The sequence below is a fragment of the Rhinichthys klamathensis genome, unplaced genomic scaffold (genome assembly GCF_029890125.1).
Source record: "Rhinichthys klamathensis goyatoka isolate OS25496 unplaced genomic scaffold, OSU_Roscu_1.1 h1tg000019l_1, whole genome shotgun sequence".
Lineage (NCBI taxonomy): Eukaryota > Metazoa > Chordata > Actinopteri > Cypriniformes > Leuciscidae > Rhinichthys > Rhinichthys klamathensis.
Genome location: NW_026606570.1, coordinates 6,044,446 through 6,057,329, shown reverse-complemented (window position 1 = coordinate 6,057,329; position 12,884 = coordinate 6,044,446). Strand labels below are relative to the sequence as shown.

General features: G+C 44.4%; 1 protein-coding gene across 1 annotated transcript in view; it reads left to right on the top strand.

Annotated features, from left to right (window-relative positions):
• Positions 1–12,884, top strand: part of adamtsl2 (ADAMTS-like 2) — a 36,005-nt gene that overhangs the window by 8,079 nt on the left and 15,042 nt on the right. The window contains exons 2-10 of the mRNA XM_056237259.1: positions 3,983–4,085; positions 4,439–4,581; positions 5,382–5,457; positions 5,697–5,799; positions 5,883–6,028; positions 6,134–6,257; positions 9,131–9,211; positions 11,032–11,207; positions 11,628–11,949. Of these exons, the coding sequence (XP_056093234.1) occupies positions 3,984–4,085; positions 4,439–4,581; positions 5,382–5,457; positions 5,697–5,799; positions 5,883–6,028; positions 6,134–6,257; positions 9,131–9,211; positions 11,032–11,207; positions 11,628–11,949 (1,273 nt within the window). The 5' untranslated portion in view covers position 3,983. The remainder of the gene's footprint in view (positions 1–3,982; positions 4,086–4,438; positions 4,582–5,381; positions 5,458–5,696; positions 5,800–5,882; positions 6,029–6,133; positions 6,258–9,130; positions 9,212–11,031; positions 11,208–11,627; positions 11,950–12,884) is intronic.

The following is a 12,884-nucleotide window of genomic DNA, read 5'->3' as shown; positions in this document are numbered from 1 at the left end:
CACCTGACTGATACCAGTCGGTTATTTTCCAAGGTTCCAGAGCTGAAACACACTGAAGGTCGACCCTGGGGCGAAACAGACCCGCTGTCCATGCCCTGGGTGGAACCCGCGCTTTCAGCCACATCTGCAGTGGGCGCATGCGGAGCAAGCCCAACTGGAGTACAGAGGCTGCTGAGGCCATCAGCCCCAGCATTTTCTGAAACCTTTTGAGCGGAACTATCGCGCCGTGGCGGAAGGATTTCACGCCGCGCTGAATATTTAGCACGCGCTCTGGTGACAGGCGTGCTGTCATGGACAGCGAGTCCAACACGGTTCCCAGAAAGGAAATTTTCTGACTGGGAGACAGTGAGCTCTTCGCCCAATTGACTGTGAGGCCCAGCTCCTCGAGGTGCTCGAGTAATGCGGCCCTGTGTTCTATGAGCTCCGATCGTGATCGAGCTAGAATCAGCCAATCGTCCAAGTAGTTCAGGACTCGCATGCCCTGAAGTCTCAGGGGTGCGAGCGCCGCGTCCATGCACTTCGTAAATGTACGAGGTGCTAGGGACAGGCTGAACGGCAGGACTGTGTATTGATATGCCTGGCCCCCGAAGGCGAATCTCAAGAATCGCCTGTGATGGGACGCTATTTGTATTTGGAAATAGGCGTCTTTCAGATCTATCGACATAAACCAGTCCCCGTGGCGCAATTGCGCGAGGATTTTCCTGGTCGTAAGCATCCTGAACTGGCGTTTGACAAGCACTCTGTTCAGCTGTCGTAGATCTAAAATGGGTCTGAGACCCCCATCCTTTTTCGGCACCAGAAAATATCTGCTGTATAGGCCCCCTTCGCTCTGAGATAAAGGTTCTATAGCCCCTTTGCTCAGTAGTTTCGCTATCTCGGCACGAAGTAGATGAGACACCTCGCTTTTCACCGTAGTTTCGACACGCGCCGTATAACGGCGCGGGCGTCGAGCGAATTGTAGCGAATAGCCTCTCTTTATAGTGTTCAGCACCCATTCTGATACCCCGGGAAGCTTTGACCACGCATCTGCGTGAATAGCTAGGGGCAGAATGAAATCCGGGCTCTGGTCGCGGCAAAACGGCAGCTCGAGAGCCCGGGCATACTGGGAACACAACACCGTGTTTACAGCGTTCGAGGCGGGGGGCGCGCTGATCACAGCGGGCGGCCTGACCGCGCTCAGCTTTTTTATGGCAGATTGTGCAGAAAAAGCGAGCGGGGGAGATCCCGTAGGAATCGGCGTGTCTGTGAGAAAATGTGGGCGCGGGGCTGCGGGCACATTTATTACACTGAAAACACTGTCGTTCATGGCCGACTGAATGTGTGTTGGTTTCGTTTTTACAGAAACCAAGGGACACGCAGCATGTAGTGTGAGCGGGCATGGTGACATGGGCGCGTTTACTACATTGTTTGCACAATCGACCTGAGTCGATTTTATTTGTGCTAGCCCTGCACCGTGGCGGGCTGTGTCTGGGTGTGGGAATGGGCACTGGGTGGGCATTCTTACAACACTCATAACACCATCGGCCGTGGCCGGATTGTTTGTGCGAGCCCTGCATTTTTGCGGGCTGTGTTTGTGTGTAGAAATGAGCCCTGGGTTGTAGGCATTTTCAATACACTCATAACACCATCGGCTGTGGCCGGAATACCAGAAAATACACCATTTATGTGATTTATCTGGGTCGCCGTGGGAACAGCATTAGTGTGCAGGCAAGCGGGCATGGTATTGGCTTGCTTACTGCAAAATACACTGGAACAGTCACATTTTCTGGAACTGAACGAGCGAAAATTTCAGTGGAAGTCTGGCCACGGCGAGACTGAAACACCGTCGATTTCCTTGGAGGCTAGGAAGACTTGTGTTGGTTTCGTTTTACAGAAACCGTGGTAGTGTTTGTGGGCACTGGGTTGTGGGCACATTCACTACATTTAATGCACAATTGTGCGAGTACCGAGTACCTGTACCGTGGCGGGCTGTGTTTGTGTGTAGAAATGAACACTGGGCTGTGAGCATTTTATTACACTTATAACACCATCGGCTGTGGCCGGAAAACCAGAAATACAATGATTTTTCTGGGTCGCCATGGAAACGGCCTTTATGTGCAGGCAAGCGGGCCGTGGTACCAGCTTGTTTACTGCAAAATACACTGGAACAGTCGCATTTTCTGGAACTGAACGAGCGAAAAGTTTCGGTGGAAGTCTGGCCGCGGCGAGACTAAATTTTTATCTGCTGCGAGAGCCGGGATCGAACACGGGTCTCTCGCGTGAAAGCTTTAGGTTCCGCCACTGGGCCACAGGGAGAACTACACTAGCCCAAGCAGATAGGAGAGTGTCATCACAGTTTTGTGTGTGTCGGCGTTTGTATGCAGGTGTGCGTGTTATACAACAGGCTCATTGCTGCAATAATGACATTTTCAGCCGCTCAAACTAGGAGCTGAGAAATGTTTGAGAAATGGAGATTAATCCGGCCTCGGCGGGGACTAAAACACACTCATTTCTCATTTGCCGGTGAGGCACGCCCATGGGGGGCGGGGTAGATTTCTTATAACGCAAAGAAAGCTAGCCGCGGTTTTTAGGGCTCGCGGTCTTGATGCTGGCCCGTTACCTTGACGACTCGCGGACAGAAGGCGGAGGTCCACAGAGCTCGCCTGTTGCGCGGCGGTTGCGCGGGCGCCTCCCAATCGAGGCCGATGCTTTCCAAGGCCTGAGAGAGCAGACGCATCAGCTCAGTCTCAATGCCGGCTCTCTTACCAGTGGTCTGGCGGGAAACGCTAGCGGAGGGGAGATCCACGGAGCTCGCCCAATCCTCACTATCGGATGCCAGAAGAGAACACGCCTCGGTGGGTTCGTCAAACTCGTGGATGGACGCGGCGGCAGGCGGCGGCCGTTGTCCGTCAGTGAGCGACTCGAGCGAAGCCGGCGAAGCTGGCGGGCGAACCGGCGAGCTTTGGCGGGCTGGAGAAAGCTCGGGAGCGCGCTGGGCGCGGCGCTACTTGCGGCGCGGCACCACGGCGGGCTGTGGTGAAGGCTCGGAGAATGATGCCAGGCGAGTCCTCAGAGTCACCATGGGCAAAAACTCGCAATGAGGGCATCCGCCGTCAGCGAGCGCGAGAGCCGCGTGATCCTCACCCAGGCAGGAAACACAGATGACGTGCCGGTCTCCATCGCTGAGCGGGGCGCGGCACGAGCCACAGGAAGGCATCTTTAAAAAGAGGCAGCTCTTTTTGTGAGAGAAGTGTGAGTCGCGTCAAGTAAGCGAGCAAACACTCTCAACAGAGTAAATACACACAGAGTATGAAAGGATATAGAACGCCGGAAAGCGCAGCAGGTACGGCAGTTGAAGGCGGCGAGGCCAGCGACTCCAGAGCTCGTCCCGCTGAAAGGCTTGCATCGACGGCGCGGCTTCTCACTCCGGATCCAGCGATGCGTGTGCTTCGCTGAAGAGGTAAAAATCAGCTTGTATCAGCCTAACGAGCATATATATATAGGGTGAGACCACGCCCCTCCTGGCGGGACGTGACGATATGGGCGCGAATTGCCCCCATTGGTCATTACGTCACGCAGAGTCTCTCTCGATAGGCTGCTGCATTTGCTGCAGAGCAACCAATAGGCGCGCGAGCTGTTTCGCCTATGTCTGCTTGCTGCTGCAAAGCGTTTTACATTAATAAAAAATTAAGGATAATTTTTGGCTTCAATATCTCGCGGAAAAGAGTTTTTCCCCTAGCGTAAGCTATTACGCAGTACGAGAGATACTCTCGTAAGAGAACCTGTTTTCCTGGTCTCCTCGTGCTTCCAGCCATACACCACCCGTAACACCTAGGGCCCTAAATGATACTCTCACTGTCATCAATTCAAATATATCCTCAGAACATATAGTAATTTTGAACGAAAAACAATCTCCTTTTGTGCTTATATCTGTAGAGAATTTAAACCTATCCTTTGAGAGGCTATTCAGTTTCTTTTTTACCCAAATATTCATGTCCTACAGGATGGGGATCTGGTTAAGGGCCCAGTATGTGGAGAGCAGTCTGGTGCTGCTTGGTCTTGTAACGCTGGCTCTGTCTCTGGGAAATCTCTCAAGCAGAGGACAGGTTTGTATGTTGACAAGTTATTAATTTTATACTATGATGATAAATCAAAACCCAAGTTTACATCAGAGCACCAAACTACAGAAAAATATTTTCATATTTTTGTTATATATATAGATATATATATACACACACACACACACACACACACACACACACACACACACACACACACACACCTATCTCACCCCATTGAAAAATAGTTTTTTTCATGTTTTTACCTCACTATGTTTTTAGTGCTACTTGTAATACTCTATTTCGAAGATTACAAATATAAGAAACGTTATAGCCTTCTCTAAGCACAGATGTTGGTCTCCAATGCTCACTTTAATAAATGAACTCTTTATTTTCCAAAGGAAGAGGGTGTTGCCTCTAATAGTCTAGAGGACGGGCTGGAGGTGATCACATACTGGTGGGGAGAATGGACAAAATGGACCGCCTGCACACGTACCTGTGGAGGAGGTGTCATGTCCCAGGAGAGACACTGTCTAAAACAAAGGTCAGCTTATCACATTTTATAATACGTAGACATCTATTATAAAAACATTTAGTTACTGCTTTACTTACATTAAATAATGCTGGTAAGATTTAACAGCAAGATAAATCTTATGTGAAGAACATTTCCACAGGGTTTCCCTGACACTCCCCCACCTTTGAAATACAGCAACTAGTTAGCTAGTTATGGTAGCTAGCTGGAATAGAAGACCATTTTTATGACGCATAAAAAAAAAAGAAAGCCATGCTTTGGTAAAGCATAAAAAGTTAGACATAAAAAGTCGAAACTATGAGATACAAAGTCATAATTATGGCATAAGTCAAAATTATGACGTCGTTATTATGAGATAGAGTCAAAATTATGACATAAAAGCAGAGAGTCATAATTAAACATTTTAAAGGATGATATACAAATTATGAGATAATAAGTAAAAAAAATTAATTGTGACATTAAACGTCAAATGTACTAAGCCATAATTATGACATTAAAATAAACTGTATTCAATTAAATTATTTGTCACAATTGACTTTTTTGTCTTAATTTTTTTGTCTCATATTTATGACTAAGATTAAGATTTACCAAAGCATGATTTATTTTCTTATGTGGGAGAAATGGGTTTCCATAAGTTAGCCTGTTAAAAATTCAATGCTTTTGTATTATGTTCTGGAAAAAAAATGGTTTTAGTTTTGTTTCAAATCCTTAAACATAAATCATTGAATTCTTTTACTAGGCACCAGTAAAAAAGAGAAAATTTGAGAGTGTACTATTATACTAAACTAAAACAATATATCTTTCTTTCAAAGAAAGAAAACAACAACTGGTAAAGACAACATGACGTGCACAGGCAATGCAAAAAAGTATCATCTCTGCAATGCAAAGGTCAGCTCACAGGATCTGTCTTTCCTTTCCTCACACACATATACACAGTGCATTTAGATAGACCAAAAGAAATGCATCCCAGATGCCTAACTTGACAGCGAGCCTCATGTTCCACTTCCACCCGAGGCTTACTGTAAATGCATAGTTTGCTCTTTTTAGTCAGTTTTAAGTTTACCTAATGTGCAACCAAAAAGCAGTATTCAGTTGTATTCAACTGATTGTATTTCTGTGAATTACAGGAATGTCCTTCTACAGGAAGGAGCTTCAGAGAAGAGCAGTGCTGGTCATTCAACTCTCAGGTTTATAGTGGAAAGAATTACCACTGGAAACCTCTCTATCCCGGTATTACCTGTTTTAATTAACGAAGCTGTGCTGTGAAGGTATCATTTATGTTGAAACAATGAACCCTGTTTATATTCCTGTAGATGACTACGTTCACATTTCCAGTAATCCATGTGACCTGCACTGCACAACCTCTGATGGTCAAAGACAGCTGATGGTACCTGCACGGGATGGAACATCTTGCAAATACAGCAATTACAGGGGTGTGTGTGTAGATGGGAGATGTGAAGTAAGTTAAACTGTAGATGGCTATACACTAATATAAGGATATATCCTTGTATTACTTTTCTCATGCATGTGATCTTAACTTATAAGCTGATGTGTAACTTTGCAGCCCATTGGATGTGATGGTGTTCTCTTCTCCCCCAACGCCCTGGATAAGTGTGGTGTATGTCAGGGAGATGGGAGCAGCTGCAGTCGTGTTACTGGGAACTTTCGTCGTGGGGTTTCTAGTCTAGGTAATATCAGCTCAGTGTTCCCTTTTGAGGGAACTCACGCTGTGTTGTATGACAACACTTTGGGGAACGCCTTTGACGTACAAACGATCTGAATGTGTGAGGTGCTTGGGAGTGGAGCATGCACGGTCAGCTCTCGATGGGGCTGGATCTGTATACTGTGAACAATTTCCATTGAGGAACAGTTTCCCTTGCCTGGTCATGTTTGAAAAGAAAGAAAGTGCACAGGCTTACGCTCCCCGGGAACGGGTCTCATGGCTGCTTCACTCGTGGGTATCACAAATGGAGCTAGGGGAGGACCTTGAGACGACTTCAGCCCTTTCTCAGCTCTCAACCCCTAGCTTCAGTGCTCATTTTCGGGGTCCGGAAGCCCGCTCTGCGGCTTCTTCTGCCCTGGGCGAGTGGATATTGATGGGACTATCCAGTCCTAAGCATTGATGCGGGCGATTTGGGTGACTCGCCAGCCCTTTCCCCGCAGTATGAGGAGCTTGTGGAGGTTTGAACTAGTGCATGGCGAAGCTTAGTATCAACTGGCCAGCCGAGAAGCGGGAAGCATTCAAGAAAAGACAAGCTAGATGAGCGCTTCCTGCAAAATCACAACCTCCACGTCGTGGTTTGACACTCTTTCCAGATCTCCACACTGAGGTGTCGAGGTCCTGGAAGAAGCCGTTCTCCTCACGTCTCCCCATAGTTTATAATTATTCAGTGATCATGGGGCTCAAGGAGAATGGCTATGGGATGATGGCTAAGGTTGAAGAGACATTAACTGCATATCTCTCCCCTGAGATTGTGTTGTCCCTGAAAACCCCTGCATTGCCCACCAAGTCTTGCCATGTAACATTTTCACTGGTGGGCAAGGCGAGATACATCCATTCCTCCTCGGATCCTTCAGGAAATTAGCTTCATTAAGATTAATTTAGATTCATTAACCCCGGCACATATAGTGCTTCAGGGCACAGCAGTTTCCATCGAACCAAAACCTTGTTACCCTCCCATTGTGGTTGCGGTTATGAGGGGTTTGCCCTCCATAAGGATGTCTGTAGAATATCGATTTGGTTAAATCCTGCTGTGAATTCACTTCAGGATACCGAATGCACTACTCAAAACATTCCAGAGGTCAGCCTCGAGAGGCTGATTGCTCTAGTAGATTTCCTCGAAGCCTGACAAGGACTTCCAAATATATTTCAGTGGGTGCTACCTACCATAGTAGGTTCCGAACAGGCTCAGGTTATGGAACAGGAGGTATAATCTCTTCTGGCGAAAAGGCCTTAGAATTTATTCCTCCCCCAGAGAGAAACACCGGGGTCTACAGCCATTATTTTTTAGTGCCAAAGAAGGATGGGGTTGCATTCCATCATAGACCAATGTCACTTGATCTATTCTCTGAGGAGATTCAGATTCAAGATGTTGACAATTCCTCTTTTCGTAAGTCAAATGAAGTTTTTTTTTTTTATGATAGATCTAAAGGACGCTTACTCCCCATATCTATTCTTTCACAGCACAGGCAGGTGCCTTGGTTCCTTAATCATGTGGAAAAAGGCCTTGGTTCCTGTCCCAAGTCCCAGTGTTGGGAGCATCTGGACATTGCAAGATCGTATCAACAGATGCGTCCCGCAAAGGGTGGGGCACGTCATGGAAGGCTGCTCAGTTCAGGGTCTGTGTAGAGAACATCATCTCTCCTGTGATCTCAGGGGAAGTTACTCTCCCTGAGAACACTTTTTTTATCCCTGAGCACCTGAATGTGGGAGCAGACGTCCTGTCGAGTCAGGGGCTGAGGCCCGGGAAATGGAGACTCCATCCCGAGTCGGTAGAGTGAATATGGAGAGAGTTCGGTCATGTAGACCTGTTTGTGTCGCAAGAGATGACTCTTTGCCCACTGTGGTTCTCCCTCTCTCATCCTGCTCCTTTGGGACTGGACACCATGGTACAGACGTGACAGAGGCTTCGTGTGTACGCAATCCCCCGAATCGCTCTGTTCCCGGGAGTTCTAGAAAGAATTTGCGGCCTGAGGCCTTTGGGTCTGGCCCCTGAGGGGGATCAACATGGCATTCTCACTGGCAATCAGTAGGTGATTTGCAGGCTCTGGTTAGGGCGCTAGAGGTCTATGTTCAGAAAACTTCTCAAAGAGAACGAACTGACCAGTTACTGGTATGCTTCAGCCCCCTGGGTAGGGCTGCTCGGCGACCAAACAATCTATAAGCAGGTGGATTGTGGAAACAATTTCTATGACTTAAAGAGGTGCGCGGTCTGCATTCACCTCTTCAAGCTAGAGCTCATTCCACAAGGGGTATGGCACTTTCATAAGGTTCCTCAGTTTGGACCTCCCGGTCACTCCAGGGTCGCAAGTGCTTATGTACTGAGTCATGCTTGAACATCTTCATACAAATACAGGCATTTGTCAGCATGGCAAGTGGGTATTTTGTTCCCCAAAGTGTCGTCATACGATGCAGCTTGAGTTCCCTCGAAAGGGAACATCTCGGGTTACGCATGTAACCATGGTTCCCTGAGAGGGGAACGAGACACTGCATCCCTTTACCATACTTCCTGCATGCCTGTCAGCGGCTTGCTTCATCTTATCAAAAGCTACCTTTGCTTTATTGCCTGCTTCCCTTTATAGCTTCCTTGTACGCCGTCACACATCATGGGCTGAGGTAACACCAATCAAGATTGGACTAGTTGCACACGTACTTCAGACGCTTGCACGCCGAAGGCATTCCCCAACGTGTTGTCATACGATGAAGTGTCTCGTTTCCTTTCAGGGAACCATGGTTACATGCGTAACCCGTGACATTTGTAGAATGGCATTCATATTAAATGGTTCTGAATAAACTCATCAAGGAACTAGAATCCTAATTAAGTGAACTCTTTCTTTGAAGGTTATTCTTTGATAACTCAAATCCCAGAAGGATCATGGGACATCCAAATTATAGAGAGGAAGAAGTCTGCAGATATCCTGGGTGAGCAGATATCCTGTACTGTAAATCATTCAGAGTGGTATAGCATGTGAATTGTTTTCCCTATGTTGTCTGGTACATAGGAACTATTGAAGAGACTTTTTGAGGTTTATTTTAAAGTGCAAAGTATAGAAAATTTAAATGTGTAAATAAAGCTCTATAAATACTTTACTTGCATTTTTTACAACACATTTTACAAAAAGAGGAATAAAAAAATATTTTGGAAATTGATCTTAATGCCTTAATTAAAAACAAATCCAACTTTTAAGGACACCAATTTTACTTTGTGAATGAATAATGTATCGTAAATAAATACATGTTCTTCCTTAAAATACAGGAGGCATAAGTCAGGACACCCCTATGTTAAATTCCCATTAGAGGCAGGCAGATTTTTATTTTTAAAGGCCAGTTATTTCATGGATCCAGGATACTATGCATCCAGATAAAGTTCCCTTGGCCTCTGGAATTAAAGTAGCCCCACATCATCACATACCCTTCACCATACCTAGAGATTGGCATGGGTTGCTTTCCATAAGATCATCTCTCAAATCAAACCAGCTATTAGGCTAACTGAAATAAAACCATGCCAATCTCGGTGTGATTGGAAACCATGCCAATCTCGGTGTGATAGGAATCACCATACCTAGGTATGGTGAAGGGTATGTGATGATGTGGGGCTATTTTAATTCCAAAGGTCAAGGGAACTTATGAGGATGCATAGTATCCTGGATCCATGAAATAACTGGCCTTTAAAAATAAAAATCTGCCTGCCTCTATGGGAATTTAACATAGGGGTGTCCTGACTTATGCCCCCTGTATTTTAAAGAAGAACATTTTTTTTTTTACAATACATTATTCATTCACAAAGAAAATTGGTGTCCTTAAAGGTTGGATTATTCCTCTTTTTTTTTTTATTACAGTAAGGCATTAAGATCAATTTCCAAAAGATGATTTTTTATCCCTCTTTTTAGTAAACTTTAGCATGGGTGTATTCACTTAAGCTAAGCACTGTAAGTGTGTCCCATGGGGTAATCAAAAGTTCTACACACACTTGCGGTCTTCACACCCACTGGAACACTTTGGCCAAATACTGGAAATACGTTTGGTCTTGGGACAGGCCCTTTGAATGGCTTGAGTGCTCAACTGTGCACTAAACTTTCAAAGTATGACAAGTACTTCATACTTCATCTACAATATCAAGTGAAAGCCCGGGTTTTTCCATGATGGCATATAGGCACAAATCTAATTGCCCTAGTAATTCATTCAGAATCGCCCTTTCTGAACTTACAAGGAAATACAAGTTTAAGGAGATATATATATATATATATATATATATATATATATATATATATATATATATATATATATATATATATATATATATATATATATATATATATATATATGAATTTTTTTGCGTTTGTGGTGTTGAATTAGCATCAAGCAAAACATGCCCATCGTGCTTCCACAGTTATTAAACTTTTTTTGCAGCGCTGGATAGATTTTATATGCATACAAGTTAATACATAAACAAATGCATATAAATGAAAGACTCTGGAGGTAAACAAATCATTTTACTTTTCCATTATTTATCTTTGGCTGCATTATAATGATTTCTTAATTCAGAATACTTTAAGATGGCATAGGTGTAGGCCTATGTGTTCTAATTTGCCTATTGAATATATAACATTTTAACTCCACTCAACTGAAAAAAAAAATACTTGAAGAAAGATTCATTCATTTTGCTGAACATGATTTAATGAGAAGGTCAATTAAATTATCCAATCCTCCCATCACTATAGTTCACCCTTGTTATTTTCCAGCTGTGACTGACCAAGCAGGGAACTTTTTCTTCAATGGTGCATATAAAGTGGACACCCCACAGAACTTCCATGCAGCAGGGACCATTTTCAAATACCGGCGGCCTACAGATGTGTATGAGACGGGGATCGAGTACATCGTGGTTAAAGGGCCCATCGATCAGCCCATCAATGTTCTGGTACTGTAGCCGTGGTCCTCCCTTCGCCGCCAAGGGCTCATGGGTAATCTCACTGGCTGGCTAACAATGGCTTCGACTTTGTGCAGGCCAAAGGTCTAATGGTTCACTCTGCATAAATGGTAATATTCTGATACATTGTCCCTGGAGGAATGACAATTTCACTTTAATCTGGGTTCATGGGATGAATGTGGGATGATGCAGTATTGCAAAAAGGGAAATTCTGAAATGTCTTTGGACAATTATGGACATTTTCAACCCCAGTGCCCTTTACTTGCCAAACAAAGCATGATTCTGTGCAACAGAACAGCCTTTAGTCCATATTTATATATTGTTTCCTGCAAGTTTAAAATGGGATATTATAACATATTTGTCTTAATGGTCTCTTATTTGTTGGACATGTCTCTGTCTGTTCACTTAAAGGTCTGGAACCAAAATGGCCAAAATCCTTACATTACCTATGAGTACACAGTGATGAGGGACTCTATGGCTTCTGTCTCCCAGCCCCCCATTTACAGAGGCCCACAAGGAGGATCCAGTCTGGTTTCTGTAGAAATTGGGAGTGTTTTACATCACAATGAAAGCATGTATGATAAGGCAGTTCCTGAGATGGAGGGGAACCAGGTACAGACCACTGGGCCCAGGGCTGTGGAAGGACAAAAGCCTGGCCAGGAAACCAATGAAGTGTACAAGACAGCTAACATTGACTGTGAGCAGGATCCTAACACACCAATCCAGTATACAGGTAAATATATTAATTTACGCTGTCTATACATTTCTGGCAAAGAGTACCTTAATGAGGAATCGAATTTGAGATTGTATTAAATGTTTTTATGTCTGTTAGTTAATGAGGGATTTGTAGACATTTTAATTTATTTAGAAAAAGACAACAACTTTCATTTTGAAGTGAAAAGTTAAAGTGACATGTTGTTACTGTTATATGGTGTTTTTATTTTATAATTATATTTTATATATTTCTATATTTAAGAATATTTTATAATTGTATTATCTTCATTATGCATCATGACCTATTAGCTAATTGAATAGAATCATCCAATCTAAATTCTTAGTCTATTGCTAATATGTTTATTATTATTATTGATGTTGAAAAATGTTGCGCTGCTTAATATTTTTGTTGAAACCATGATACATTTTTGTATGGATGTTTTGATGAATAGAAAGTTTAAAAAACAGCATTTATTTGAAACAGAAATCTTTTTTAACATTATAAATGTTTTACTGTCACTTTCGATGATTTTAATGAATTAGAAAAAATGCTTAGAAAAAGTGTTATCATTGAGGCAGGAGAGTTTGAGGACTCACCACCTCACTCTTCTGCATATGAGGAGCTGCTGGAGGTTGTCACTCCTGCTGTGGCCAAGTTAAACATCAACTGGCTGGCAGAGAGGCAGGACGCTCATCCTACAAGCAAACTTGATTAGCACTTTCTGCTTAGCAAAGTGCAACCTCCACATCGGGGCCTGCGATTTTTGACACTGAGGTGTCAAGATCGTGGAGGAAGCCATTATCTGCCCTTAATGTTGAACTGGGACTGCTCCCGCCCATCATGTGCTTCAGGAAGTACCTCAGGTGCTTCGGGGTGCAGCGGTTTCCAGCGAGTTCACTTCTCAGTGTCCGCTCGGAGACGTTGCGCCATTGAGAGACCCGCTCCCTCTCTGC